This window comes from Aspergillus thermomutatus (assembly GCF_002237265.1).
Source record: "Aspergillus thermomutatus strain HMR AF 39 chromosome Unknown NODE_132, whole genome shotgun sequence".
Taxonomy (NCBI): Eukaryota; Fungi; Ascomycota; class Eurotiomycetes; order Eurotiales; family Aspergillaceae; genus Aspergillus; species Aspergillus thermomutatus.
The window spans coordinates 26,375-52,645 of record NW_020798181.1 but is presented as its reverse complement, the minus strand read 5'-3'; the positions used below and the strand labels follow the sequence as shown (position 1 = coordinate 52,645).

Genomic DNA, 26,271 nt, shown 5'->3' with positions numbered 1-26,271 from the left:
GTGAGCCTCGGTCAAACTCCTCCCCCGCCACAGTTAGCTATTACTGGGGTACTTTGACTCCATACTCCCTCCATAGCTCCAACGACGATCTTCGGTTTCTCCTCTCCCCTCTCTGATGAAGATCCATTTATCCATGACTGACCGACCAATCGAAAGACCCCCAATCCACGGATCTATCCAGAATGCGGCCATGTTAGCACTCATCACTGCGGAGTAGGTGATACGGAGTACTGGTCCCTCCTGCTCCTGCCCCTGCCCCCGCCCTCCTGCAGTGTGAACAGGCAGAGCTATCACATTCTCAGTTATGGTCTCTTTTCTCCTCCTCGTTGTCTGCTTGCATCCTCCCATTTCATGAGAGAAAAGACAGACACGAACCTTATCACAACCATCTGTCTGCTCACAATATCCAAAGATCTAACCAACAGGCAAACCAGTACGGAGAAAAGCGACAACGAGACCGTGTCGTTACACCATGGCAGGCTCCGTTAGTATTGCTCTTCTTGCCGTGCTGACCGCAACTCTGTATGGCCCTGTGTATCGGCAGCTCACCAACCTGGGGGTCTTCCGGCATCCCGCGCCTCTGGTGATTGTTGAAGGACAGGGTTACCACAAGATTGCCGATACGATGCAATGCGAGGATATGCATTACTGGCAGCCTACGAACAAAATATTTGCAGCATGTGAGGATTCGGTCTTGCCTCGCTTCAAGTGGTTCCCTCCGTTGGCGAACCTTGAGCAACCGGCTATCCCATCTACCGGCTCACTTCATGTCATTGATCCCAAGGTACTGCTCTCTTCCTGTCAAATAGGCTTGGGTTATCACGTTGACCTGTTGGTTAGACAATGGAGTCAACCCGGCTGGCATTTGAGAATTTCTCAGGTCCATTTGTGACCCATGGAATCGACGTCATCGAGGACCCGGAGAATCCCAATGCTGTGTATATCTTTGCTGTGAACCATCTGCCGAATCCGGAATTTACACAGGCCGGGAAAGATATTCCTAAGGCGCGATCTCAAGTCGAGCTCTTCCACCATGTTTTGGAATCGAGCACTGCCGAACATGTTCGTTCCATTCGTCACCCGTTGATCGCTACACCCAACGACATATATGCAGAGAGTCCGAACTCTTTCTACGCGACCAATGATCATTACTACCGGGAGGGATACAAACGCATGATTGAGGATCTTGTCCCCGCAGCCAAGTGGTCGAGCATCATCCAGGTACAGATCCACGATCTGAAGTCGAAGGACGCAGACAAAGGTATCGACGCCACGGTGGCTTTGACAGGGTTACACAACAATAATGGACTTGGCCATGGTAAATCTAAGGACGAGATGCTCATCGTCAGTTGCATGGGAGGAACTCTGTATCGCGCTCGTCCAAACAGTGGCAACCACACGATATCTATCTTCGATGAGATTCATCCAGGGGGCCAAATTGACAATCCCACTTACTACTCGGATCCGTATCGTACTGCTGCAGACGATGCCAGCGGTTACGTTGTGGCGGGAATGACGCGTCCGATTGATCTGCCGAAACACCACGCTGATCCGAACGGTAAAGATGGAGCCATTGTATGGCATGTGCGGCCTAAACCAGGCACGAACGGGGATGGAGAGGAATCCACCGAGTGGGAGTCGCGCGTTCTTTTCGAGGATGATGGCACTCTCATCCGGACTGCAAGCACGGCGCTCTTGGTTCCCATTGCAACTGAACCTGGAGAGGGAAAGAAAGCATGGTTGTTTGTGACCGGGTTCGTCTCAGAGAGCGTTATTGCCATTGAGGTTGACCTTTGAAGCAAGTCTTGTCTACATCGATAACTCAGAATTATCCCTGGTGTTGATGACCAGAATGATAGTCATAGGTGACAGTACATCTGCATCCCTAAACGTAGCGAGACTTCGCAATAGCTTTCAAAGTAATACGTAACATAGGTCGGTCGTAATCTAAGATCTCATAGCCTAGAGAAGTTATTGTCGACGTGATGATGAATGATGCCTTGCAGCCGTGGTGCCTGAACAATATTCTGCCTTATGCCTGAGGCACCCATTGTTTCCATCTGTCAACATTCGGATCGTCACCGTCTGTAGGATCTCAAGCACTTCAATATTTTCGCCACTTCCTTCCTCAATCCTGTCAGCATGCCTCTCCTCTGAGATGCTTTAATGATGCCATCCACCTTTTCAACTCACACAGCCCTGCGGACGCGGGGCAATTGCCCAGCCATCACCTCCATGGCATCATCCCTGGTTCAGCACCGACAGCTCCGGTATCAACCTGCCGCCATTCGCAATTGCTATAGCCTTTTGACTCGCGGCTACGCCAGCCCATCATCCTCCCCGAAATCACATACGCGACCCCCGTCGTCTGCCCAGCCGGCTCCCCCCATTGTTCCGTCCACCTCTTCAACGGCGACCACCTCTCTCGCCAACGATGTCAACCCTCCCCCGAGCACCCGGCCAGCAGACCTCAACCTCCCAGAGCCTGTGTCAGCGTCCGCCGGACCGGCCGACAAGCTGAAACGCTACGTCGCGCTGGGCCGCGCCTACCTCTCCTTCTACAAGACGGGCCTCAAAAACGTCTACCACAACTACCGCGCCTCGCTCCCCCTCCGCCGCTCTCTGGGTCTACCCGCCTACCTCCCCATCTCGCCTCCCCCAGCACCCTCCACCACCTCCTCGTCCAAGCCCAACAGCACGGCCACACCCTTCCGCGCAGCCGTGCAACCCCAACGCCTCAGCCGCGCCAACTTCCAGCTCGTCCGCCGCGCCGCCTACGACGTCCGCCGCATGATCCCCTTCACCCTCATCCTGATCGTCTGCGGCGAGATGACCCCGCTCGCCGTCCTGGCCCTCGGCAACGCCGTCACCCCTTTCACCTGCCGCGTCCCCCAGCAGATCAAGAAGGAGCGGCTGCAGCGCGCGGCCCGGAAACGCGCCGCCCTCGCCGCCCACCAGGCGCAGTCGCGAGGCTCCGTGACGGGCCCCGCGGCCGGCTCGGACGCCGAGCTCGAGCTGTTGTCGCGCGACTTTGCACACCCGGTCTGGGTCGAGCATGCCTCGGCCGAGGAGATCCTGCGGGCGTGCGCGGCCTTGGGGCTTGTTCGGACGCATACCCGGCCCCCCGCGCTGGTGGCCTGGTTGTATCGGCCGCGACTGCGGCGGTATGTGGAGTACCTGGCGCTGGATGATGAGTTGATCCGGCAGGGGGGAGGGGTCCCGGCGATGGAGGCGGCGGAGGTCAGGATTGCGGTCGAGGAGCGAGGGGGCGTGGGCGTTGCGGACGGCAAGGAGGGTTGGGAGGCAGAGAGGGAGGAGAGACGGTGGTTGGAACGATGGCTGGAAAGGGCTTAAGGCTCGCAAGTGTATTTCTTAATGTATGGTTACTTGGGATTGAAGACCTCTGGCGCATGACATGGACTAGAAGTGAAGACGTCTTAGCGGTTCGTGATTATTCACAGATCGAATGACACACCCATGGTTCTCATGGCTTGATTGGTTTCTATGGAAAATAATTATCCGAGAACAAAGTTGTAGGTTAGAGTTGCCCATTAAGTGTCGTAACTTTTCGGCTGCTTCTGTTTCTTCCAGCCGTTTCGCCCAGAAAACACGTGTGTTATACTGTACACTCATCATGAATAAGTCACATCCATTGCGCCGGTAAAGCATCCCACTTCGTGCCCAAACCCAGCCAATTCGAATTAAATAACGTAGTCGTTATATATAGCCGATCCACGCCTGTGCCTGCTGAAAAATCCATCCCCTGGTTGAAAGACCATCCGCTGGTAAGACCAGCGCACAAAAGTCAAGAAAACGAAACCAGTCAGAACGCTTGAAATCGAGGTTCGTCATAAACGCGTGAGATAAGAACAAACTGTAAGCAGAAGTAGTCTAAGTGGCTCGGATTTTCTGCGACGCAGCCTGTGCCGCGTTGCGGACCTGCTTGGCCCAGCGCAGACCACAGCTGTTGCAAAGATCGCGGTTACCACTGGGACCTCGACGCCATTCCGGCGTGGTCCGGGTCTGGCACATCGCGCAGCTCTTTTCGACGGGAACAGTGCTCTGCTTCCTCTTACGCTTCTTCCTCCGCGCAAGAAGGCGCTGAACCTCGTCGGACAGAATACGATTCTGTTTCTCCAGTTCGCGGAGCTCAAATTGCCAGCTCGAACCGCGTGTCGGGTTCAACTCGGTGAAGAGCATCGGTTCGCCAACAGTCGGCACGTATTGATTACCGGATGGCAACGAGTTGGAGCCCCCCAGTGCCGACATGTCGTACGTCGGTTGGTCCGCCGCAGTGCCGTCTCCCCTTCCAATCACGCTCGTGTCCCCGGAAAGCGCAGCGGTGATATCCGCAGGTGCAACATCTTCCGTCCCGGAAGCAGTCTGCGGTGATTTGGGAAAGCGCAGCTGCGCGACCAAGAATGAAGGTTTCTCCCCTGCCTTGGTGTCTCCAGGGTACAAGGTGGTCTGGGCCTGCAACATGTGACCCTTCTTGTGCCGGATTTTATGGTTAAAGCTCGTCTGCTGGCCAGTCCGAGCCACCTCCAAAGCCTGTTGAGCGTCCAGCCGGGCATCGACTGAGATCAGGTCCTGAATACTTTTACCGACCAGATCATCGGGCACTCGGCCGAGCACTGGCCGAGCCTTTGAGGACATGAAGAGAATGATGCCAGAGATCGAGAGCTTGGCCCACAGATCGTTCTCGGCTAACCCGCCGTCGCCAATCTTTGCGATCTGGTCCAGGTGATAGACGGGGCAGACCCGGCCGGTCATCACCATATATTGCCGGCCGCGCTCGCCGATGTGCCACGAGCCGTGACTTTCGAACCACACGTACCCGCTGTACTTTGTCCGGATCCGGTACATCACACTGACTGGGTCAGAGTTGGTGCAGGATCGGAGGTCGCGTATGACAGGACCGATATCGCTGGGATGGCAGATCGTCGAGAGTGTCTTGCCTATCAACTCGTATGATTCGTACTCGAGGGCCTTCCGACAGGACGGAGATAGGTACAAAAATTCACCGTCGAAAGAGAGCACGTGAATGACGTCATCGGTATTCTCGACGAGAACGCGGTCCAGATACTGCTGGTAGCTCTGGTCGGAAGTGCCCAAGTTGTCCAGTATCGTCGAGACCTGGTCGGGACCGAAGTAGGTGGCAAGGTCCGGATGCATCCGATAGATGTCCGGGGGCGGCACCACGTAATTAGGCAGTTGATTGCGCTGGTAGTTAATCATGTAAGTACCATCTGTCACATTTGGTCAGTCTAGGTCATCCAAGGCAAACGAGAGCATCTGAAACATACTTGGATTCCTTCTTGTGATGGCATCGGGCTTCTCCACGAGGTCGACCTGAAACCCGACGTAGAATCGGTAATCAGGTGAATTCCATCGGACAGGAATCATTGTGATTAGATTCATAAAGGGCTGGCCGCCCTTTCTGTAGTTAATGATGGTGGCCTGGATTTCTCCACGGTCCTCGATCGTAGACCGCAATCGAAATGCGGTACGCTGATCGACGAACTTCCGGGGCATGCCCTGCTGGACCAGACCAGTTGGGTCCTGAAGAAACCGACAGTTCTGGCCAACAATCTCCTCCTCAGTGTAACCGGTCAGCCGCACAAAGGCCTCCGATACATAAATGATAGGATTATCCTCCTGGTGGATGTCGCACAATGCAAATGCACATGACAAATCAACAGCGCCGATATTAATCTTGGGGTCGGGTCTTGAAACAACCTCAGCCTGGCTGAAGTTAGATTGTGCATATGGTATCACCCAAGCCGTCGGACTGGCAAGATGGAATGGACTTACCAGTATGCTCATCATATCAATGCCGCTGCTCGAATATATGCTGTTATAAGGAGTGACCTCACCCGTGCTCGCCGACTTGATGGAATCTGGGAATTTTTCCATGTCAGTCTATGTTCTATTTCACGTGCAACATGTAACACAGTAAGAAGAAGAAGAAGATGCACCTTTCATGGGCGATGGCCTCTTGGGCTGAATGTAACGGTGGGAAGAAACTTGTGTCGCAGGGGCTTGAAAATCCTGGCGTCGCCTGTGCGGTAACTGCTGGCTTCGTGACGATTCTGTCGATTTCGAAACGTTGGAGGATGATCTGTTGGCCATGGTCGTGGCTTCGGCCGTAGGGGTGGCATCAGCCGAGGATGTCCAGTAGGGGTTTCTGCTCGATGCATGCGCTTGCGAGGTAGAGTAGGATGCAGTTGGGTCTAGGCTCAGATTCTGGTTCTGAAACGAAGGACGCTGAGGCATCGGCTGCCTACTGAAGGTCTGTTCGAACATCGAGGAGGGTTGAGGATATACAGAAGAAGGGTCGTAGGCAAATGCACCTGCTGTGTCCAGTGCCATGGGCATGGAGCTCCCGATGCCAAAGAGCGGATCATACGCGAACAACGTGTTGGACAGTCGGTCGGCCAACTGCGCAGTGGTCGCGGGCAGACTGGACGAGGTAGAAGGGAGCAGCTCGTCGGCTGGCACGCTGCCCGACAGCATGTCTGATCCATGAGACTGGGAGAAAGGGAAGTCCCCCATTCGGAGGGGATCCGAAGGCGCAAAGGTCATCATCTCGGCGTTGGTACGATCAAAGGCAGGATGAGAGTTGTTGGACTGGCTACTCGAGGTCGAGGGAGCCATGGAGAATGGGGTAGTGCCGTAGTAGGCGTCATTATTGTAGTTGTTGGCCATCTCGAGTCGTGAGGCGACGTTCGATCGATTCGATGAGGGTTGTTCTGGCCAATGGGCGGATCGCATCTAACACAGCGGAGATGTCTTAAAGATAGCCCACGACGGTAGACATTCCTCCAGGGGGCAATGATTGGTAGGAAGGCCCCCTGTAAGTGAATCCAGAAGTTTCCGCCTGAGTCAAGAAGCCGAAGGTTCGACTGTACAGAGGAGTAGATATGGGATGATTAGAGTAGGAGGAGGTGAAACTGTGGAGTTGCTGGGAGTAGGCACTAAAAGCAGGAAGCGGAGTCCGACTCAGAAGAGGGGGCAGATGCAGTGAGACTGACTGGTTAGCAGATTCAGGGTATAATTAATAGCAAGAATGACTAAATGGATTGAAAACAAGCGACACCGCCGAATATTATTTACCTTGAAGGTCACAAACAGGAGGAGACTTGGCTATAGTAGTGACAGCACAGAAAGGAGGAGGAGGAGGAGAGGGAGGAGAGAAAAGATATGAAAGACGAAGAAACTCCAGAGCACCTAAGAGATGAAGCGACCGTCAAGACGAAATTATCATTGCTGGATGGACGGGAGTAGACTCCGTGCGATTTCATCGAATACGGAGCAATCCAGGAGATTGAGAGGCAAGTACATAGGATTCATTTTGTTGAAGCAATTTGGAGCATCAACTGAATCTATCCAATCTCCAATGGCCAGTCACTGATCAACTTGACGTATCGAATCCGAGCGTGACTGATCAATTGGGGACTGTGGAGGCAAAAGGGGCTCATTGCGCATGTACAGTAGTTATGGATAAATGCTGAGAGGAAACAAGATGTCGGAACTCTGGGGGAATCAATTGAGGCTGTAACCTACCGCAAGGACAGAGGATGTACTACAGCTGCACTCCATATCCATCTTCTTCTTGCACGATCAACCCCAGATTATCCATATCATCTTATTGAGTAGAATATAACAGCAATCCTTTTCCCCCTTAACATCGATATTATAGTTCTGATCCCTGATAAGATAGTGGAAATTGCAAATGGCCATCAAATACCGAAAGGGGCACCGTTGCGGCGTCGCGCCGTCTCTGGCGGCCTCTCCTTTTGATCGCTCGTCTCAGGAGTCAATGTCCCTGTATCTTGTTGGGCATATTGCAACAAAAGAAGCTTCAATGTGAATATTCACTCGGTTTCGGCTCTCGCTCAATCACCAACCTATAGAGTTCGCAATTGTAAACAAGCACATCTTCTACTGATACAGAAAAATCCTGCATCCATTTCAGCATACAATGCAAGACCCAATGGAAGACGAGCCAGACAAAATCTCCATTACGATCTGCGGCGATGGTGGATGCGGTATGTCTTTCCGTTTCCTTGCCAGTGAAGATTTCTGCGATTCTCTCGCTGTGACAGCTTCCACTGTCGACAAAGGTTGACACTGATCTGCCGTGGTTGTTAGGGAAATCGTCCATCACTTTGCGACTGGTGCGGAGCCAATGGGTCCACGAGTGAGTATATCCCCTTGCGAACAATCACAACGTGCAAGATAAAGGACTGACACATGGCGAACCAATCTCAAAAGATATGACCCTACCATCGGTAAAGCAGTACCCGTACCCTGGATTTCAATTCTCCTGTCGTCGTCGACGCGTGACTTTCTCTAACATCCATGGCGATTTCTCGGAGAACCAATAGAAGATTCATATTCGGTAACACGCGTGATCGATGGCCGTCCCTATTTCTTATCTATCACCGATACTGCCGGCCAGGAGGAGTATAGAGGGCTGTTTGCGCTGTCCAACCTGAGGTCGGACGCGTTTCTGCTCGTCTACGACATCACCAATGCATCGAGCTTAAGCGCATTGGATTACTTCATGGATCTGATTGATATCGAGGCTGAGCAACGCGCGGAAGACAATGCTCGCTTATTGAAGGAACTGGGGGACAGCGCACGCGGCGTGGAAGTCGGCATGCCTCCTCCAGTCAAGATCGTCGCTGGCAACAAGTGCGACCTCAAGGAGAGTCGCGTCGTCGGTGCTAGGGAGGGGCTGGAATATGCCCGCAAGCATGGTTGCGGGTTCATGGAGACAAGCGCGAGAGATATGGTGAACATTGAAGAGACATTTGCCCGTATGTAACTTCCATGTGAGACGACCTATTGATCTGACACGATCGCAGTCATCGTCCGTCGTGTTATCGAAGCTCGTCGACTACATTACGAGCAGAACCAGGCGACGGCGAATCCTGGTCAAGCCACGACGTCTGCAACTGCGCAACAACCTGCCGCACAGACGGCCGATGAGACGATTGCCGCTAAGCCATCCAAAGATGCGCGGTCGCGGCGCAGTCGTCTCTCAATCTTTGGAACTAAGAGCAGTAAGCGTGCTGCACCGAAGCCAGAAGCTCATACTGGCGAGTCCAACGGCGAAGCGATAGTATCGAAAGAGGAGCCCGGCAAACCAAATATATGGAGACGCCTGCTTTGCTGCTGATTTGACATCAATTATCGGTTCGAATGTATCATCATCAGATATCCTTCTTTTCTTTCTCTCTCTCTTCTTATCTTCTGTTTTCTTATTCCTAGGATCCACCTGTTTGACCGACGATGCTTTTCCATTCTTGATCGTGTATTCGTGATAAACTTCGTGGACATATTCCCGCCATTTCTTTGCAACTTTGTACAGTGTTGATAGGCCAAATGGACTTGATGATTGCGGCAATACAGCATCGTCACGAAAGAATGAAGTCAGCGTGGTAGATCAATCAATCAGCCTCGGCATAAGCAGCGGTAATCGCTTAAGACTAGGGAGTCAAGCTTATTCCCTGTGTGACTGTCATGCAACTCGAGCGATTTCCACCCACGGTGGGTCAACGGTGGTTCCATTCGAAATAGGTCGACCTACATAGAGTTGAGGGGACGAGATATGCACCTTGAGTCCAGCCAATTATGGTCTCTGTTCATCATAAACTATCTGACATCAACGTTCGATAAGATAATTGTAAAGCGATAGTCGCATGAGTAAGGCCAGCGAGGTCAGTGGCAATTGAATAACAGGATACGCACATGATGAGATATCAAAGAGAAGATGTCCGAATCATTGATCATCAATGATTGCAAGCTTAAACTCTATCTCATGGATATCATGGACATGTGGCGCAAACATGAAGTCAGCACTCAGCACTCGGTAGTTTAGTAGGTGTAGAGTACTCCGTAAGAGATTCATTCTAGTGATGAATGAATGGGTCACCAGATGCAATGGGCTGTTTCTAAATTCTAAGTAGGTTCTAGGTTGGTCCTCTACGGAGTACCTTCAAAATACTGAATAATCCTATGCTCATAGTTCATGGACTGTAAGGGGCATTGGCGAATCATCATTATCGGTCATGACATGATCTGTGATGGGACTCCCATGTCAACGTCATTGACTGGAGATAACACGGCTTTGATTCCCGTGAGAAAGAACTAGATGGGCAATAGAACAATAATAGAATGGAACATATCATGATTAGGTAGAGGTCAAGCTAGAAGAAACCTCGGGGAGAAGGTTGATTGATCATCAGAGGTCTCATGCATGATTTAACCCCATGTTTCGTACATTGTGTAATAATATCATACTTTCAAATTGTGCTCGCAATGAAGTACATACTACAACGGACTACAGAGTCCTTACAGGGATTAGAGCCGGTCTGCCGCTAAGCTTTTAATGAGGAGAGGAGTAGTATCCGAATAATAATAATATCCAGCTGAGAACTCGTGACTCTGAACCGATGATTCAGCGGAAGACACATAGTATTAGTTCGTTAACTAATGCTGATCGCCGAGTGAAGACGATCGGCAGCCATGTGCCGCGAAGAATACTCGAGAAAAAGAACCCGCTTATGTGCACTTGTAGATAATAATGTTGTTATGTTTATGCATCCATTATTATCCATATGAGAGCCTGCGAGGTACCTACGAAGATAGCATGCTGCAATATTGATACAAGAGCGCTTGATGTACCTAAGGTAGTACTATGATCATGACACAGTCAAGCATCATCATGATCGGTAAACTGATCCTGTCTCCTTTTACAACAGGACTCAAAGTCGATTTATTTCCTGACACTTGCTTTCTGCACCATTGTTATCTGATAATAGTGCTGATGATCAGCCAGTCACGGATATACGGGATTGCTTTTACTATGCAACTTCCGAAAACTTTGTCTGACTACTAAGAGAGGGAAAAAAAAAAAAAAAAAAAAAGAGAGAGAGACGAGCAAATTCCTGTAAGAGGAAATTTGAAATCAAGGAAACATTTGCCCGTGACATCTCCGAGGCCCGATTCAAGTCTCCGGTTCCGAATACTGTATCATAAACGGTTACCGGCTGTCTTGTACCAGAAATTTCTGCTGTGTAAGGTAAGGCGTATCAGCACTACATTCCATATTCCTCGCACCAAGTTTTCCTAGCTTGATTGCTCATGTAGATGAAGGTGCAGAATAGCTTTGGTCATTCTAAGTGTTTTGATGCCTGAATCAAATATCAATACTGAGGCAAGTGTGAATAGTACTTAGCATGCATGGATGGCTACTCTGTACAAGACTTTGCACAATACATAATACAACAACCTTGGACGTTCCCGAGCCACATCTACCTGGTAATACCAGTACTGCAAAGTTCAAGGATCCCGAACACAACTAGCCTAGATCCATTTTTCCCTCTTTGGGCATACTGGGCCCTGCTGGGTCTCTTGGTCCTTGGAGTCTTGGGCAATGCGTCAATTAGAACGGATACAACTAACTAGATACTCCTGGAGATGCTCGATGCAGCTTCGGGATGATTACTGGTACCTTCGAAGCTAATAGGTAGGTAATCACAAAAAGTAAATATTACTCATTCCCTTAGAATTTTCGAATAACCAAGAAATATCTCAAGGAAATATTAATCATAATATCCCTAATAATAATAATCATCATCAGAATCTAGTTAAAAGCTGTCGGTCCTCCCTCCTTCATAGCTCTTCTACTCGATTAGTATACTACCCTACCCTACCCTACTTACTACTACTCTACCTTGGAAACCCGACCTAAGGCCTCGGTGGATAACTACCTATAACCAGCAACTCCAGAACCTTGGGTGATAATCCGCTGCCGTCTGATCGCTGCAACCTTTGCTGGCACTCCTTGGGTCCATCCAGTTCTGTCCATTACTCCATTACATCTTCATTTCTCTGTCGGCTGTTGGGACTGGCTCGTGGGCTCAACTATTGTCCGTTTACTTAAGCTCTCCACCCCCCATTCGCCCAGTTCGTTATATCATCGATCGACCTTGACCGTCCTTTCACCCCTCAACCATTGCTGTCGTTTTACGTCCCCCCCGGAGTAGGGGTTCAAAAAAAGCCGGAGATAGTTCCCTCCGATCGTCTGGATTGGTGTTGCCTACAATCACACACGCCTTCGTTGGTGTTCAACGGCATCTTACTTTAGTTGATACTTCCTCTATCACATAATGACGGCACGTCAATCGTCACCCACATCGGACCACTCACATTCGGACAGCAATGTTCGCAAGAGGGTGTGTAAGGCGTGCGATCGATGTAGATTGAAGAAATCAAAGGTAAGCAGGCCACGGTCCAGAAGCAAGTATCAGCGCGCTCTGAAGCGCTGACCCGGTGCAGTGTGACGGCGCCAATCCATGTGGACGGTGTAGGGCAGACAATGCCATCTGCGTCTTCGGCGAGAGGAAGAAGGCCCATGATAAAGTGTACCCCAAGGGGTGAGCTTGCACCTTTGGCAATTCTTTGGATTTTATGCATGCGGGGGATGGTCGAACAGCAACATGCTAACGTATGTCTCGCTTATCAGGTATGTTGAGATGCTGGAGCAGCAACAAGCTTGGCTGGTGTATGGTCTTCAGGAACTATATCGACGCTCCAGCGAGGGTGAAGGCTGGCCGGGAGAGCCGTTGAAATGCGAAGCAAACGGCCACCCTCTGACGCATGATCTGCTCACACGGCTTGGCGCTCTGGATCAGACTAAAGGCGAACGCTTCGAGGAGAACACCGAGGTCATGCAGCAGGAATTGTGGAAGCAGAATGCGGGCCACATGCAACGCCAGGATTCATCCGACGGGAGTTCAGAGAGTGCGCATTCGCCCATCACCACCTCGCGCTTCGCCGACGCCTTCTCGCGACATCAACTTCCTCCCACGCCTCCAAATCTTAGCCCGGCATCACGTAGCCAGGCACCGACGATCAAGCCTGAACCCCAGATGGCTCCTCACAATCCCGCTTACATTGCCCCCTTGTCGATGCAGGGGGTAGTGAATCCCATCGCCTTGCAGGGCCCGCCGCAATGGCCTACCAGCAGCTTCGGAACATTTGACGAAATGGACATGATGGGGCCTTCCGACTTTACAAGTCTTTCATTCGATGATCAATTATCGTCACCGATGTTCAACCGACAGATTCCAATAAACTGCATGACATCGGCCTCGTTCATGGATACGAAGAGTGACTACGAGGATTTCAATCAATTTCTGAATCCGAATCCAACAGAGATAACGTCCATCTGATTCAACTTTGGGTCGCGTACTGTACAGTGCCTTTTCTTTTTCTTCATCTCATTTCTAGTCTGTGCTATGTCTACTGTGGGGCGGTTGAGTGTTTCAGGGCTCAGCATTCGGTCGCCCAATGGTGTTTGGCGTTGGGTATAAAACAACAGGAGGTCTTGGATAATGGAACGTTTAATGGGGGCGTTTGAAGATCATTTTTCATTCACTTTTACATGCATATCATGTTTGTTCATTTGTTTCGGTGTTTGACTGGGGCTTTCCATGCCTATCAGTGTTACACCATAGTGAGCGAATCGAACTTGATACAACAATGATCACTCCTCTCCTCAACATCACCCACCCTTTTTTTTTTTCTTTTTTGCTGATACTACCAACGCCATGACTGTCTCATCATTAGATCATGGATCATGGGAGAATGATTGGACGACGGTGCAGATGAGGCACTGAAAGTGCAGAGTGACGTTGAGACATGCATGACTAATCAGGCAGAGAACGACGTCATGAATCGCCGCATACGGGGACTCTCAGTTAGGTCGATGATAATGATATTATTACTCCGTACTATTATTTCCGTTCGGCGAACTCCAAACTTAGCTATCCATTTTTCTTTTGGACTGATCAATCAAAGCCCGCATTGGCAGTTCTCCGAGGCCAGAGTTCGTCGGCGTCTTCCTAGTCGTCTCGTCTTTGACGTTGGAAGGTTTGAAATTCAAGGTTTTGCTGTCTGTATGTATGTCGTAGTCCTTGGGTTATCTACGAGTAATATGGTTCCATTTGCAATGGAGAAATCATGGTTCCTAATAATTTGATCCATGAGTCAGTATTTGATATTCAAACGGACATTCAATCATATTATGATTATGGTTTAATGAAGTGTCAAAACTCAAGGGAAAAAAAAAGAAAAGGAAAAAAAGAGACCGAGATGCCGACCTGCCGACCTGCCGACCTAGCTTTTAGAGTTGGTGGCTCGTTCCCAGTTCCCGATTTCCCATCGGAACTTGGCACCTGTTTTAGGGATCGTGACTCCATCAGTCCACATTGAGGATTTTTCACTTGCTGAGTTCTGGAGTTGCTGCTCCTCTGTGAAAGATATTAGTACCTATTCTTTTCTCCGTAAGACGGCGAAATCCTGGAATGGATAGGTCAGCCCTTTTTTCTCTGCTTGTGAAAAGCTGCTGTCCCCACGAGGGCTCAATTCTCAAGGTTGTCACCATCAGATGCAAGGATTATCACTATGTGATCACGCTGCTGATATCATATTGACTTGGAGACTGCATACTGATACAAAGTACTACAGAGAACCTAAGTCTTGTCCATCGACTGGTTCGTACCTTACCTTACCACTCGTCTCCGTCACTGGCCTTTGCTTTGTAATCGAACCTCGGCTCTCACTAACTAAGCAATATAGCAGCAATTAGTCACGGGTGATGCTGAGCAGAGGCTTTGAAAATGCTCTTCTAACTACGTATTCCGTAATAATCTAGAAACCTAGAAGCAGAGAGACCAAGGTTTTGCTAGTTGCTACAGCTGATAGCCATATAGCTAGCCACTGGTAGCTTTACTTTCCATCATCCCACCCCTCATCCAGGCGAGAAAGACTCTTGGATTCGAAAAGTTAGTGTAGCTTCCCTCGAATTCGGTCACCATCATTTCAGACGTCCGAGTCTAGGCCATTCGCATTCGTAGATAGTACTTAGTATTTTCTCCCAAGCTGACAGGTTCGGATTTCGGAACTTCGGGGTTAGACGCTCTCCGTGATCACCGACCCGTGCTGATGCTTGAATAGATACTAGATACATACCAAGGGTGTTGTTCAAGTACCTTAGACGTTGGGGACCTTAGTTCTTACGTACAAGCGTAACAGCCGACATCTTGAGAGAACAATTCTAGGTAGATATATGCTGTACTGCAATACCACAGAATGCTCTACTCAACGAGGATTAGCCTCGGACGGATTGTTTGAGGCTCATATCGGATATCCCAGCGCGGGAGGGCACTACTCTATAAGACGAGATCTACGTCCATGCGCCCAATATTCCGATGAGTTCAGCTGTCGTCAATGTCATGGCAAAAGATTCCCTCAGAATGTGGCAGTTCTGCCTCAGGCATCGACCCCGGAAATCTACCGAATTAGGCAGAGCATCAGCTATCAAACATCTTTAGCCTAAAGCTGCCCCTCATCGACAAAACCATCAACTCATATTACCCTTTATACGTCCATCCGCAACTTGCAATGGGTACTATGCCTATTTAGCCGTCGAAAATAAGGACAACTAGACAAGTAGACATCAGAGATGATGAAAACAGCTCCAGTGCTTTTTCCGGTCCTGCCACTGCATGCGGGGGGTTACGTATTTACTGCTGGGACATCTGCCCCTCCTCCATGTCACATCAGTTTTCTGCAACGCCTCGCATATCCTGATTGACCACTCAACCGCATTATCGTCCAGTCCATTCCCACCCAGTAGCAAAATCCCAAGCAGGATAGGAAGACGAGCATCATGTCCGGAGAATCTGAATTCGCCTTTCTGCCTCTCGGAGCCATCATCCAGGAGTTCCGTGTCGGAGGGAAGAACCTCGTTCTCGGTTTCAACACTCAGGAGCAATATGTCAAATACAACTCGCCTCACTTTGGCGAAACGATAGGTCGCGTGGCCAACAGAATCAAGGATGCCGAGATCCACAACCTGAATGGCCGGAACTACACCCTCGCCAAAAACGACGGGCCCAACTCACTACATGGCGGGGTGAAAGGCTGGGGCAAGTGCGTCTTTGACGGCCCGCAGTCCGTGAAGCGCGATGGCAAGGATGCCCTACTGTTCAAGTACCTCAGCAAGGACGGCGAGGAAGGCTACCCCGGCACAGTGGAAGTGCGAGTCTGGTACACGGCCAGCAAGGAGGACTCCAAGACAGTCCTGACTACCGAGTATGAGGTTGAGTTTGTGGGCGACGGGTCTGAGGAGACGGTTGTCAACATGACCAACCATAGGTAAGTTTGCAGTTGCACGCTGGGGAACGTCGGGGTATTCTCTATCATAGCGCAATAGCTGATGCGAGATGGGACGCTCCTCTCGGGTGTAGTTATTTCAACCTTGGCAATGGCCCTACCATCGAAGGCACCAAGGCCCAATTGTCCACCGTCGACTACCTGCCCCTCGACTCCACCGGTATCCCGCTTGGCACCATCGACAAATTCCCTCTGGACGTGTCCAAGCCATTCGTCCTCGGCGCGTCCGAGCCCGACATTGACGATGTGTTCCTGATGGAGACCGATGCGTCCAAGGTCGTTCTGGATACGCGCCGTCGGCCCCTGAAACTGCTGGCGCAGTTCAGCCACCCGGACACGGGCCTGCACCTGGAGGTACACAGCACCGAGCCCGCGTTCCAGTTCTACACGGGCAAACACATCGACGTGCCCGCGGTGGACGGACTGCCACAGCGCGTGGCTAGAGCGGGCTTCTGCGTGGAGCCTAGCCGATATGTCAATGCGCCCAACGAGCCGGCATGGCGGCCGATGGTGATTTTGAAAAGGGGACAGCTCTTCGGATGCAAGACCGTGTACAAGGCTTGGAAGGCATGATGAGCGTTGTCAAGTTTTCCATTGTCTGTAGTCAGTCTGAGAGGGACATTATGGCATGCCTTGTATCTCGGCTACGGCTCAAAATTGACTTGATCAGATTTCCCTTTTTGTGTCCTTGATTCGGTAACTCGGTACTCCGTAGTGCTAGTTTGTGTGCGATTTTCGCCAGTTTTCGTGACCCGCGGGCCCCGCCAGCATCATCCGATCCAGCTGGCAGCTACAATGCGATGTGCCGATTATCCTTATCTCCGTGATATGTATCCGAGAGAGACCCTGTCCCTATTGAATGTAAACGGAATGGATTTGTGGTTTCCACTTGGGACGACCCGGAGACCAAGCCCATTCTAGAAATAATGCGAAAAAGTTCGATGGTCCATGACACAGTCGGATCCACCCAGCTTGATCGAGACAAAGGTGTGGCGTCTGTCAGGCCATCTGACGAGCTGAGCCTGCTGAGGTTGAGAATAATGCCGCGGAAGACGGTCATCTACGGAGTACGGACATGGTTCTAAACGGTAGGTGTAAAATGGCTCATTTTCCTTTCCGTTCCTGGGATGCCAAGAGCTTCTCGAAGCCTACTATGGTTCTTCTAGCGCGCAGTGATCGTCCATGATGATCTTGCTCCATGAGAACATTTGGACTGTGCTATTCTCTTCAATAGACCACACTCTCGGCAAACTGATGCAATGGTAGATTGCGAGGAGTTGACTGGCGTACCAATTCAGAGGGACAGATCATAAAGATGGCGATCAGGTAGATTAGAAATTATTAGTAGTGAGAAGGACTTGGTCATTCAAGTATATTTAAGGTAGTCATGGAACCTGTGCCATCCTACTTACATTATTCAGCTGTGAGAGCCTCGATGTGGTCTTGAAGTCAGAAATACCTATTACCTAGTGGAAATTTGAATTTCAAATGTGTATTGCGCATACCTTGACAGTAATTAATGGTATGGTAGACATAATGTCATCTCATTTCAGTATTGTGGCGTAATTGATACCATCACTGCATACGCCGTCTGGCACGGAACTGAGGCTGCCGTGTATTCTTTTCAAGACACGCCTGTACTGGGTAAGATTGGCGGACTCGGAACGGAGACTTTCACCTTCCCGTGACGCTTGGCATTTCTACTGCTCAAGATGGAGGAGTCAACTGGAACTACTTCAGGAGGCGCAGGTTAGGTTGATGTTGCAAGTCGCAATGATATGTCTTCTTGGCCTGGAGAGTTTGTCCAGTCGTCGACAGTCCAGACTCCCCAGTCAAAGCTGAACGAGCGGAGACCATTACCACCTATTTTTGTACTCTACTCCGTGCTGTGTATCTTGTCATGGGGCATGCTTCTTTGACTCTCTCCAGAGGACATATGCAAGCCTTTTGGATGTGTTCAGCCTGATCACGTCAGCCATCACTGTAGCTGTCCATGACATAACACGGAGATATCAATCTGGAGATCTGGTCAGCAACTGATCATATGTCCGACCTAAGTCCGCCAGGTCACAGAAGTCGAACAGCCAGGCGCGGCGTGGCACCGCATATCTGGAGCCTCGACCGATAAGGTTTGGTATTCGAAGCGCAAGGAGGCTGTGTAGTGTGTATGTACGATGTTCTGAGGTTTGTTCGATGTCTAGTCTACTAGTAGTGGATGAAATCATTTAAACCAGCATTGACTTTGAGCCTGGTTCGCTTGCACTATTACCCCACACATTGTTTCTCAACTGATAGTCTATGTTGACTCCATATGCAATACAGCTAACCGTGGGCTAGTTCTAACTACCAGATCACCAAGCAGATGAGCTGTACTTCTATACCGATACCCCGAGTTGCTCGAGATAGTGACCCGCGAAGATGGTACGAGCGCGACAACGTGCATATGAGGCTGGCAGCTTGTCGCAGCCTCGCAGACCAGACTCGCCCTCTCGTAGCGAATACGAATCATAAGCAAGGCACAAGAAGATCCAAGGTCAAGACTTTGAACAACAACTGTATGCTGCTGCCTAAAGCAGCGGATCGATCAACCCCTGAGTCTTTCTAAGCGCGGATAAGTACCTCAATCAGGAGCTCAGTCGTGGCTGTGTTCTTGGGAGTTGGGCCCCCTGATTCCTGACTCCAAAGTGTCTTTGAGTTTCAATGTCAATCCCGCTCTGATCGTATTCGTACTGATCTCATTTGTCCATCGTGTTCGTCTTCGGCTTGGTCTTTGGTTGACTTGTTAGCTTTCACGATGTTTACAGATTAGTTGACCTGACGATACATACCTTGTGCTTTTTCTTTGCCAAAGTGATTACTTCAAACCTGTATGGAGCCGATGTGTCAGTTTTACCTAATTAGTCCAAAGGAGCACTTTTTTACCCAAATCCAGTCTTGTCCTCGTCGTAAAGTGCTATTGGAATTGTTGCAAGGTCATGTGATGATATACCGATGGCAGAGGATCCTTCCGATCCCAGCCGATCCACGTGATGCGCCCCGGATGTTGCCGATGCCCCGCGTGGGGTTGATCCGATAGCAAGACACGTCTATGCTCGATAAACGTCTTTCTGGGGATGCCTTTCTCTTGCAAATAGCAGCTCTCTGTCTATATCTGTGCCAATTGCACTGCAGGGTTCTTGTACCACTGGACAGCCATCTTAATCGGCCTTATCGAACCGAGTTCAGTGATCAAGGTCTGCGATTCAACCGCACCTTTCTACAGCGATATCAAGATGGCATCAGTCTACGGAGATCTTCGGCATTTGCTACCGAGCAGCTACAAACGGCTCATCACCGCTTGGTTGGAGGAGGATTGCCCCAGCTTCGACTATGGTGGGTTTGTCGTCGGTGAGTCGGAGGGCGAGGCGAGATTACTGGGGAAGAGCAAGGTACGCTGCCTGGAGATGCAATCTGATAGTAGAGAATCCTAGACGCTCACTCATACCAGGGTATCGTCGCAGGTGTACCCTTTTTCGACGAGGTCTTTTCCCAATTGGGCTGCACGTACGTCGCTCGACAACCCCCCCAGCGGACAGAACAAGCTGACGTTTGATGCTCCCCAGAGTCGAATGGCACGTCAAGGAAGGCGAATCCATCGAGCCGATCAAACACTGCGCCACCGTCCGCGGCCCCATCCGCCAGATCCTCCTGGGCGAGCGCGTCGCCCTCAACATCCTCGCCCGCTGCTCCGGCATCGCGAGCAAGAGTTCCGCCCTGGTGTCCGCCCTGCGCGCCCACGGCTGGCAGGGCACCCTCGCCGGCACCCGCAAGACCACCCCAGGCTTCCGCGTCGTCGAGAAATACGGCCTCCTCGTCGGCGGCGCCGACCCCCACCGGCACGACCTGAGCTCCATGACCATGCTCAAGGATAACCACGTCTGGGCCTGCGCCAACAACCGCTCCGCCGCGGATGGGGGCTCCGCCCCGGCCGACATCCAGTCCATCGCGGCCGCTATCCCCCGCGCCGTCCAGGCGGCCAAGGCGGCGGGCGGGTTCTCGACCAAGGTCGAGGTCGAATGCCGCAGTCTCGAGGAGGCGAACGCGGCCATTGGCGCTGGCGCGGACGTCATCATGCTCGACAACTTCACCCCGGACGGCGTCCGCGACGCCGCCCGCCAGCTCAAGCAGGCATGGGCGGGCTCGCAGAAGTCGTTCCTTGTCGAGGTCAGCGGCGGCTTGACCGAGTCCAACGCGGCCTCCTATGCCTGCCCCGATGTGGATATCCTCTCCACCAGCTCCATCCACCAGGGGACCCCCATCGTAGACTTTTCTCTCAAGGTGTCGCTGCGGTAGATGCGTTGGGCGTATGTTGATTTGTTATAATTCATGTATATGGCATTGGCGAACAGCCACAGGAGTTCTCGGCTACGTATCATTCACGATGGCATTGTGAGCATTATCTCGGTAGTGGTCGGAGTAAACACAATCTGTAATGGATCTCTGATTTTCCGAATGTCGTGGCTTGGATTGACTCATTGTGTCGCGAGCACATCCAATGACATCGCACCTTTCGTCCTGTCCGTCTACAGTCCATCCTACAAGGCGACAAAGAAAGTAGAAGACGCCAGCGTCCGATATTGACATCAACTGTCGTCGACATTTGTAAACAATTACTCCTCAACTATGCACAGCTCGGATTCATCAATCCCAAGAATCAACAAGAACCAGGGGGTATATAGTACATGCAAAAACAGGCGCATCGATGCCACTATAAAAAGCATGACATGATAACGTTCAACCGAATGACGCCCTTGAGCGCAGAGAATAACAAAGCAGCCGCTAGAGATGCACAACAAATCATATGTGAAGGAAGACAGCCCGACCACCAACCAGGAAAAGTGACAAGTGCCAAAGAGGCAGGAAACGTGAGTCGAGCTCAAACTTCGATATCCACACATATCCCCTCTCCTTCGCTCGAGCTCGGCTCCTCATCCCTATGACGGCCATAATCATCGCCCGTGCTCGGATCGGAACGCTCTGGTTTGCGGACTCGGCCGTGATCGAAATCGTCGTCGGTCGAGGTCTCTGCCGACAGACCTCGCCGCATGCGCTGTCTCTCCAGCTGAGCACGGAGCCGTTGGTTCTCCGCATCCCGCTCCTCGAGCCGCTTGCGAGCTCCGCTGCGATCAAGCAAGCGCGCCTCCCGCTCCGCCTTCAGTCGCTTCTCCAATTCCCTCAGGCGATGGATCCATTTCTCATTGCTCCCCGGGTCGTCCGATGCATGCCGTGAGCGCGAACTGGGAACGATGGCACCCGCGTCGGCGGCTGGCGCGTTCGATGATGAGATATGGGATGATGGCTGGGGGATGCCTGTTGTCGAACTGCGGTGCGGATTCCGGGAAAGGTGGGGCGTCGCCGACTTTTCGATCACAGAACGGTGACGGGTCAAGGCCGAGGACTCTGCATCTGCCCCGGACTCTGTGCTCAATGTTCGGCTCGGCGAGCGTGGGATGCTTTGTCCCATACCAGCGGCAACAGCTGCTGCGGACGTTGGGCCGCGACTGCGCGAGTGAGACTGAAGCAGATTCAGCTCCGCCTTTAGCAGCCGGTTCTCTCCGCGTAGCTTGGCGACCTCGGGCGACATCCCGGACTGGCCCCTGCTATGCTGTTGAGCGCGCAAATTCATCACCGACTCCTCCAAGCGGTCGAGCTTCTTAATGCGCAGACCCAAGGTATGCTCCAGAATCTGATACTGCTTGGTCAGGTCGCGCTCGACGCCCTTGATGCGGCTCTTAAATCCCGCTATCACATTCTCCAGCGTCTTGACGGCGAGCAAGAGGTTGCGGCTGAATCCTGGCCAGAAGAGTATGTTGCCAATCACCTCCTGGCTGGGCAGGTTTCCGTTGATGAGACTGTTCGAATGTGCCCAGTCTGGCCCACACATTGCGGACAGCCGCTTCCACATTGTCAGTAGCATGGAGTTTCGCTCGTTGAGCTGCTCTTTGAACTGCTGTTCGAGCGCTGTATACCGCTTGCGATCCTGGCTCCGGGCATTTTCCAGGTCCGTAATGCGTGAATTGTTCTGAGTAATGGTGCGAGATGCCTGGTGATGAGATTTGAGGGCCTGTTCGAACGACTGCTTGTCTGCCCGACGGGCCTGTCGTTCACGTTCGAGGAGCTCAGCCAGCTTGCGAGACTCGAGTCCGTGACTTTCAAGAAGAGCATCGCGGTTTCGCAAGAGAGACTCTTTCTCGTCGAGTTTCGACCGGACGCTCTCAAGCTCCAAGGCTGTCGACTCGAGTTCCTTTTGTAACTTCATAATGTTGGAAATCAGGCTGGACCGGCTGCCGGTGAGATCGCCCAGCGTCTCCCTTAGATTGTTTTCCAAGTCCATGAGTCGCTCTCGCCAGGTGGCCGTTTCGATTTCTTGCGCGGACAGGCTCTTCTTCAACCTGCGGGCCTCCTCCTTGGCTGCAGAAGCCTCCCGGTTCAGTTCGTTGATGATGCGCTGAACCTCCTGTTTCTCCTTGGTTCCGACGACTTCGCGTTGATGCCGTTCCTCGGCCAGGCGAGCTTCCAGCTCCTTTACCTTGTCCCTTTCGCTCTGCAGGCTCACTTGGCATGTCTTAAGTTCAGACTCCAAGTCCCCAATCCTGATCTTATCACCGTCTTGCTCCTCTCGCAGGAACGCAATCTCGTTTTGGCTCGATTCGATTTGGACAGTAAGTCGCTGCACCTTGGTATTCGCTTCATACAGACTCTTCTCCAATGCCTCCATCTCTCGGTTACAGTCCTGGAGCTCTCTTTGAACGGTTTCATATCGCTGCAGGTTGGTTTGCGCGTCTTCCTCGAGCCGTATGATACCTTCACTGGCAGAGCGCATCTCAGCTTGCAATGCCCGGAGGTTCTCGTCCTGATTCCGGAGCTCCTCTTCCAGACGCTCGCATTCATCTGTCTTCCGTCTGAGGTCCTCCTCGAGGGCATCCATATCTTCCAAATACTGGGCGTCCATAATCTGCATGTTGACAAGGCACTCATTTGTTTTTCGTTCAGCTTCGTCACGTTCTTGGTGTAGGGCATTGATCATCTCATCAGCCCCGTCCACGTCGGCCTGATATTGCTTGTCGAGAGCTTCGTATTGCGCGAGGCGCTCCTCTAGCTGGGCCCTGATAGTTTGGTTCTCAAGCTTCAGCGCGGATACTTGGTCACGCAGTTGGCCAATCCGCTGTTCCAGGTCTTCGCGTTCTGTATCATCGCTTCGAGATGGTCCTGTACCGTCACTGGCCCGCGAAGAGGATCTGCCCTGGGCCCGAGAAGCAGAACGATCGAAGATGCTATCCCCGGCGATGGATCGAACACCGTCACGGCGCTGACCAAGTTTCAGCTCCTCGATCTCTTGGTACAGGCGCTCTTTCTCCTTGTTACGAGATGTGAGCATGGACGTCTGGGCGCTGACTTCTCTCCTGAGTTCTGTATTCTCCTGCCTGAGGAGTCGTAGCTCTTCCACGAGTGTATCACTGGACGAACTACCAAGGGTTGGCATGCGGGGTATATCTCTGTCGGAGACTGTCGTATACGAGATCATGGATCCCACGCGGTCTCGCTGCCCTGGTCTTGGAGGGGCGATCAGGTAGTTCAATTCGTTCCGAAGGGCCAGTACTTCGTCCCTGATTCTCTTGTTTTCCTCCTCGGCCTGTTCCCGCGCTGCGGTTTCTGCATCAAGCATATCTTTCCACATATCCTGTAGCATTGATATGTTAGTACCAAGCATCGAGATGTACGCCACAGGACATTGGTGTTCGTTACCCTCTCTTCCCTTGCCCCGGCCTCTGAGCCCATCGGCCTGTCACTCAATGCTTTGACCATCTCGGCGAGTCTCCTCTTTTCGCTTTCCCGAACCATACTCTCGGACCGCAGCCTCTCGATTTCAAGTTCGTAAGCCTCCTGTCTCTCCCGTAAATACAGGATCTCTTCGTCCTGTGCAGCATCCCGGGAATCCTCGTCTGAGCCCTCGGGATCGTGGTTAGCCGTGGACTCTTTGTCCGATTGTTGGTCCTTGAGCTGCTTTTCCAAGTCGCGGATCTTCCTCTTCAAATTCTGATTGTCTTTCTGCAACTTGAGTTTGTCCGACTTCAGCTCGACATTTTCAGAGATCATCTCCTTGATTCCTTCCTCCGAACGCCTGTTCAGTGCTTCGTTGAGGAAGTGGATGCGCATCTTCAGATCAAAGTTCTCCTTCGACAGACGGTCAATCGTGCTGCTTTGCTCTTTGAGCGTCATGGTTCGCCCGCTCCGGGCGAAAGCCGGAGTTGGCATGCCAGCACGCTTCTCAGGAGACGATGGACGACCAGCAAAGTCCTCCCGAAACTGTCTGACAAAGGCGCTTGGTACTTGGACGTCCTTGACACGCTCTGCAATGGCGGTGTCTGTTGGAAAGACGTTGTCTCGAGGCTTTGCCTTTGGTGTCATTGGACCTTGAACATCCCCTAACGCGGGCGATTGGTGTTCTTGTTGAGCCTGCGGCAGCGGCTGCTGCTGAGATGAGCCGGGTCGCGACTGTGATGTGCCTTCTTCCTCAGCCAGGGTTTGCAGGCCACCCTCGGCAACTGCGGTGGGATTCCTCCTCTCCATGATATTATCGTCACTCAGGCCAGAAATGCCAGAGGCCATGCTACCTAAGCTAATAGATCTCGTCAGGTTGTTGCGTTGGTCATCTTGAGCAGGGTGAGAGTTGCCTGGGACCGCGCCCCCGGACTGAAGGGCGTAGTCCGCGCCCAGCGTCGCATCACTATTGGTGGTCTCGGTGTTGTTGCTGGCGACGGACGAATATGAGAGGCGATGCGATGACTGGCGACTGGCCAAGTATCTCGGCCTGCTCTCCCTTCGACTGCTTGTGCGGGAGGCTGCTTCTGCATCCGGGCCAATCTCGTCCTGAAAAAGTCTCGGTCCTTCCAGCGATGAGCTCCGAAAACTTGTCTGTATACTTAGATTAGCCGGATACATGGAGCGACTCGGATCCAATGTCGTAGAATTGTCGGGCTCTTCTTGGCCGACCCTGTTGATTGATTGCGAACTCTGCGAGAAGGTAGATTGTACTCTGCTCGACGATCGCGCCGCTGCTTCCGCTGCAGGCGATGAAGATATTGTTTCCAACGTGGTCGTATCCTCTTCATGTTGCTGCGACACGGCAGCGGGCGTAGCATCCAGGCCCATGGTATTGTCGTCGTGAGGACCCAAACTCGGAGTTTGCGGAACCGGCACCCTCTCGCCAGTGGATGTATTGTCCGGTGTCATCAAGGAGGACTGGTTGGTCTCTGATACGGTCGGCCCATGTGCATTTTCACTGGGATCTTCGATCAAGAGAGTATCGCCGATACCCGCGGCCCGGTTCGAAGCAGCGACCTCGATTGTCGAAGGCTCGGGTAAGAAACTCGACTCCATGTCCATCAATTTCCTCCGCATCTCTTTCTCTTCCAAGAAAGTCTGGTTATCAGCGCGCTCATGGTCTCCATCCTCACTGGAAAGGAACAAGCTACTGTCGTCGTGATCGGGTAAGGGAGGGAGGTGGGATATATTCGAATCGTCATGGTCCGACGGATCGATCGTTGAGGTCGGATCGTCGTCTCGGCCTAAATCGAGTGTGGTCTCATCTTGCGTATGGTAAATATCGCTCTCTGTATCGTGAGCTTCGTCCATTGTTGTATTGCCGCCGAGGGGAGGATCTCCCCGTGTGGTGGTGTCCTGCACCATCAAATCAAAAGGGTCACAAAACTCGTCCTCCGGCGCGAACACTTCGTCGTCTGTATCAAAGGCGCCAGGGATCGAGACACACGACGGGAGGGGATCTGATTGCGCACAGTGAGTGACGTTGAAGATTGGAGACGGAGGGGATGGCGGCGAGAGGGCGGAATTGGTCGACATGGTGACAGTCGTATTATTGTTGTTATTATTATTATGATTTAGTCTAACTAGTTAGACTGACGTTGGCGGCTTGGAGCGTCTGGGCACACAGTCTTTTGCTTGCTCTACATCCACCTG

At 51.8% G+C, this 26,271-nt stretch overlaps 8 protein-coding genes across 8 annotated transcripts; 6 read left to right on the top strand and 2 right to left on the bottom strand.

Moving 5' to 3' along the window:
* Window positions 1-472: 472 nt before the first annotated feature.
* CDV56_105817 (serum paraoxonase/arylesterase family protein) lies at window positions 473-1,797 on the top strand (the record flags this gene model as incomplete). The annotated part of the gene is made up of 2 exons (XM_026759436.1): window positions 473-784; window positions 841-1,797. 2 exons carry the CDS (start codon window positions 473-475, stop codon window positions 1,795-1,797), a joined length of 1,269 nt encoding a protein of 422 aa, XP_026613321.1.
* Window positions 1,798-2,169: 372 nt separating this feature from the next.
* Window positions 2,170-3,354, top strand: CDV56_105702 (uncharacterized protein; the record flags this gene model as incomplete). The annotated part of the gene is made up of 1 exon (XM_026759321.1): window positions 2,170-3,354. One exon carries the CDS (start codon window positions 2,170-2,172, stop codon window positions 3,352-3,354), a length of 1,185 nt encoding a protein of 394 aa, XP_026613320.1.
* A 537-nt stretch (window positions 3,355-3,891) lies between these two features.
* lreA (GATA transcription factor LreA) lies at window positions 3,892-6,708 on the bottom strand (the record flags this gene model as incomplete). Its single annotated transcript, XM_026759061.1, has 4 exons — window positions 3,892-5,249; window positions 5,307-5,745; window positions 5,815-5,900; window positions 5,979-6,708. The coding sequence occupies 4 exons, from the start codon at window positions 6,706-6,708 to the stop codon at window positions 3,892-3,894; spliced, it is 2,613 nt and encodes an 870-aa protein (XP_026613319.1).
* Window positions 6,709-7,984: 1,276 nt separating this feature from the next.
* Window positions 7,985-9,187, top strand: CDV56_105249 (putative RAS small monomeric GTPase; the record flags this gene model as incomplete). The annotated part of the gene is made up of 3 exons (XM_026758868.1): window positions 7,985-8,051; window positions 8,391-8,825; window positions 8,874-9,187. 3 exons carry the CDS (start codon window positions 7,985-7,987, stop codon window positions 9,185-9,187), a joined length of 816 nt encoding a protein of 271 aa, XP_026613318.1.
* A 2,995-nt stretch (window positions 9,188-12,182) lies between these two features.
* On the top strand, window positions 12,183-13,247 carry CDV56_104926 (Zn(II)2Cys6 transcription factor domain-containing protein; the record flags this gene model as incomplete). Its single annotated transcript, XM_026758545.1, has 3 exons — window positions 12,183-12,290; window positions 12,352-12,449; window positions 12,539-13,247. 3 exons carry the CDS (start codon window positions 12,183-12,185, stop codon window positions 13,245-13,247), a joined length of 915 nt encoding a protein of 304 aa, XP_026613317.1.
* Window positions 13,248-15,748: 2,501 nt separating this feature from the next.
* On the top strand, window positions 15,749-16,827 carry CDV56_104630 (aldose epimerase family protein; the record flags this gene model as incomplete). The annotated part of the gene is made up of 2 exons (XM_026758249.1): window positions 15,749-16,236; window positions 16,329-16,827. 2 exons carry the CDS (start codon window positions 15,749-15,751, stop codon window positions 16,825-16,827), a joined length of 987 nt encoding a protein of 328 aa, XP_026613316.1.
* A 2,699-nt stretch (window positions 16,828-19,526) lies between these two features.
* CDV56_104272 (nicotinate-nucleotide diphosphorylase (carboxylating)) lies at window positions 19,527-20,586 on the top strand (the record flags this gene model as incomplete). The annotated part of the gene is made up of 3 exons (XM_026757891.1): window positions 19,527-19,682; window positions 19,742-19,797; window positions 19,857-20,586. The coding sequence occupies 3 exons, from the start codon at window positions 19,527-19,529 to the stop codon at window positions 20,584-20,586; spliced, it is 942 nt and encodes a 313-aa protein (XP_026613315.1).
* Window positions 20,587-21,169: 583 nt separating this feature from the next.
* Window positions 21,170-26,154, bottom strand: CDV56_103719 (putative anucleate primary sterigmata (ApsB); the record flags this gene model as incomplete). Its single annotated transcript, XM_026757338.1, has 2 exons — window positions 21,170-23,974; window positions 24,040-26,154. The coding sequence occupies 2 exons, from the start codon at window positions 26,152-26,154 to the stop codon at window positions 21,170-21,172; spliced, it is 4,920 nt and encodes a 1,639-aa protein (XP_026613314.1).
* Window positions 26,155-26,271: the final 117 nt, after the last annotated feature.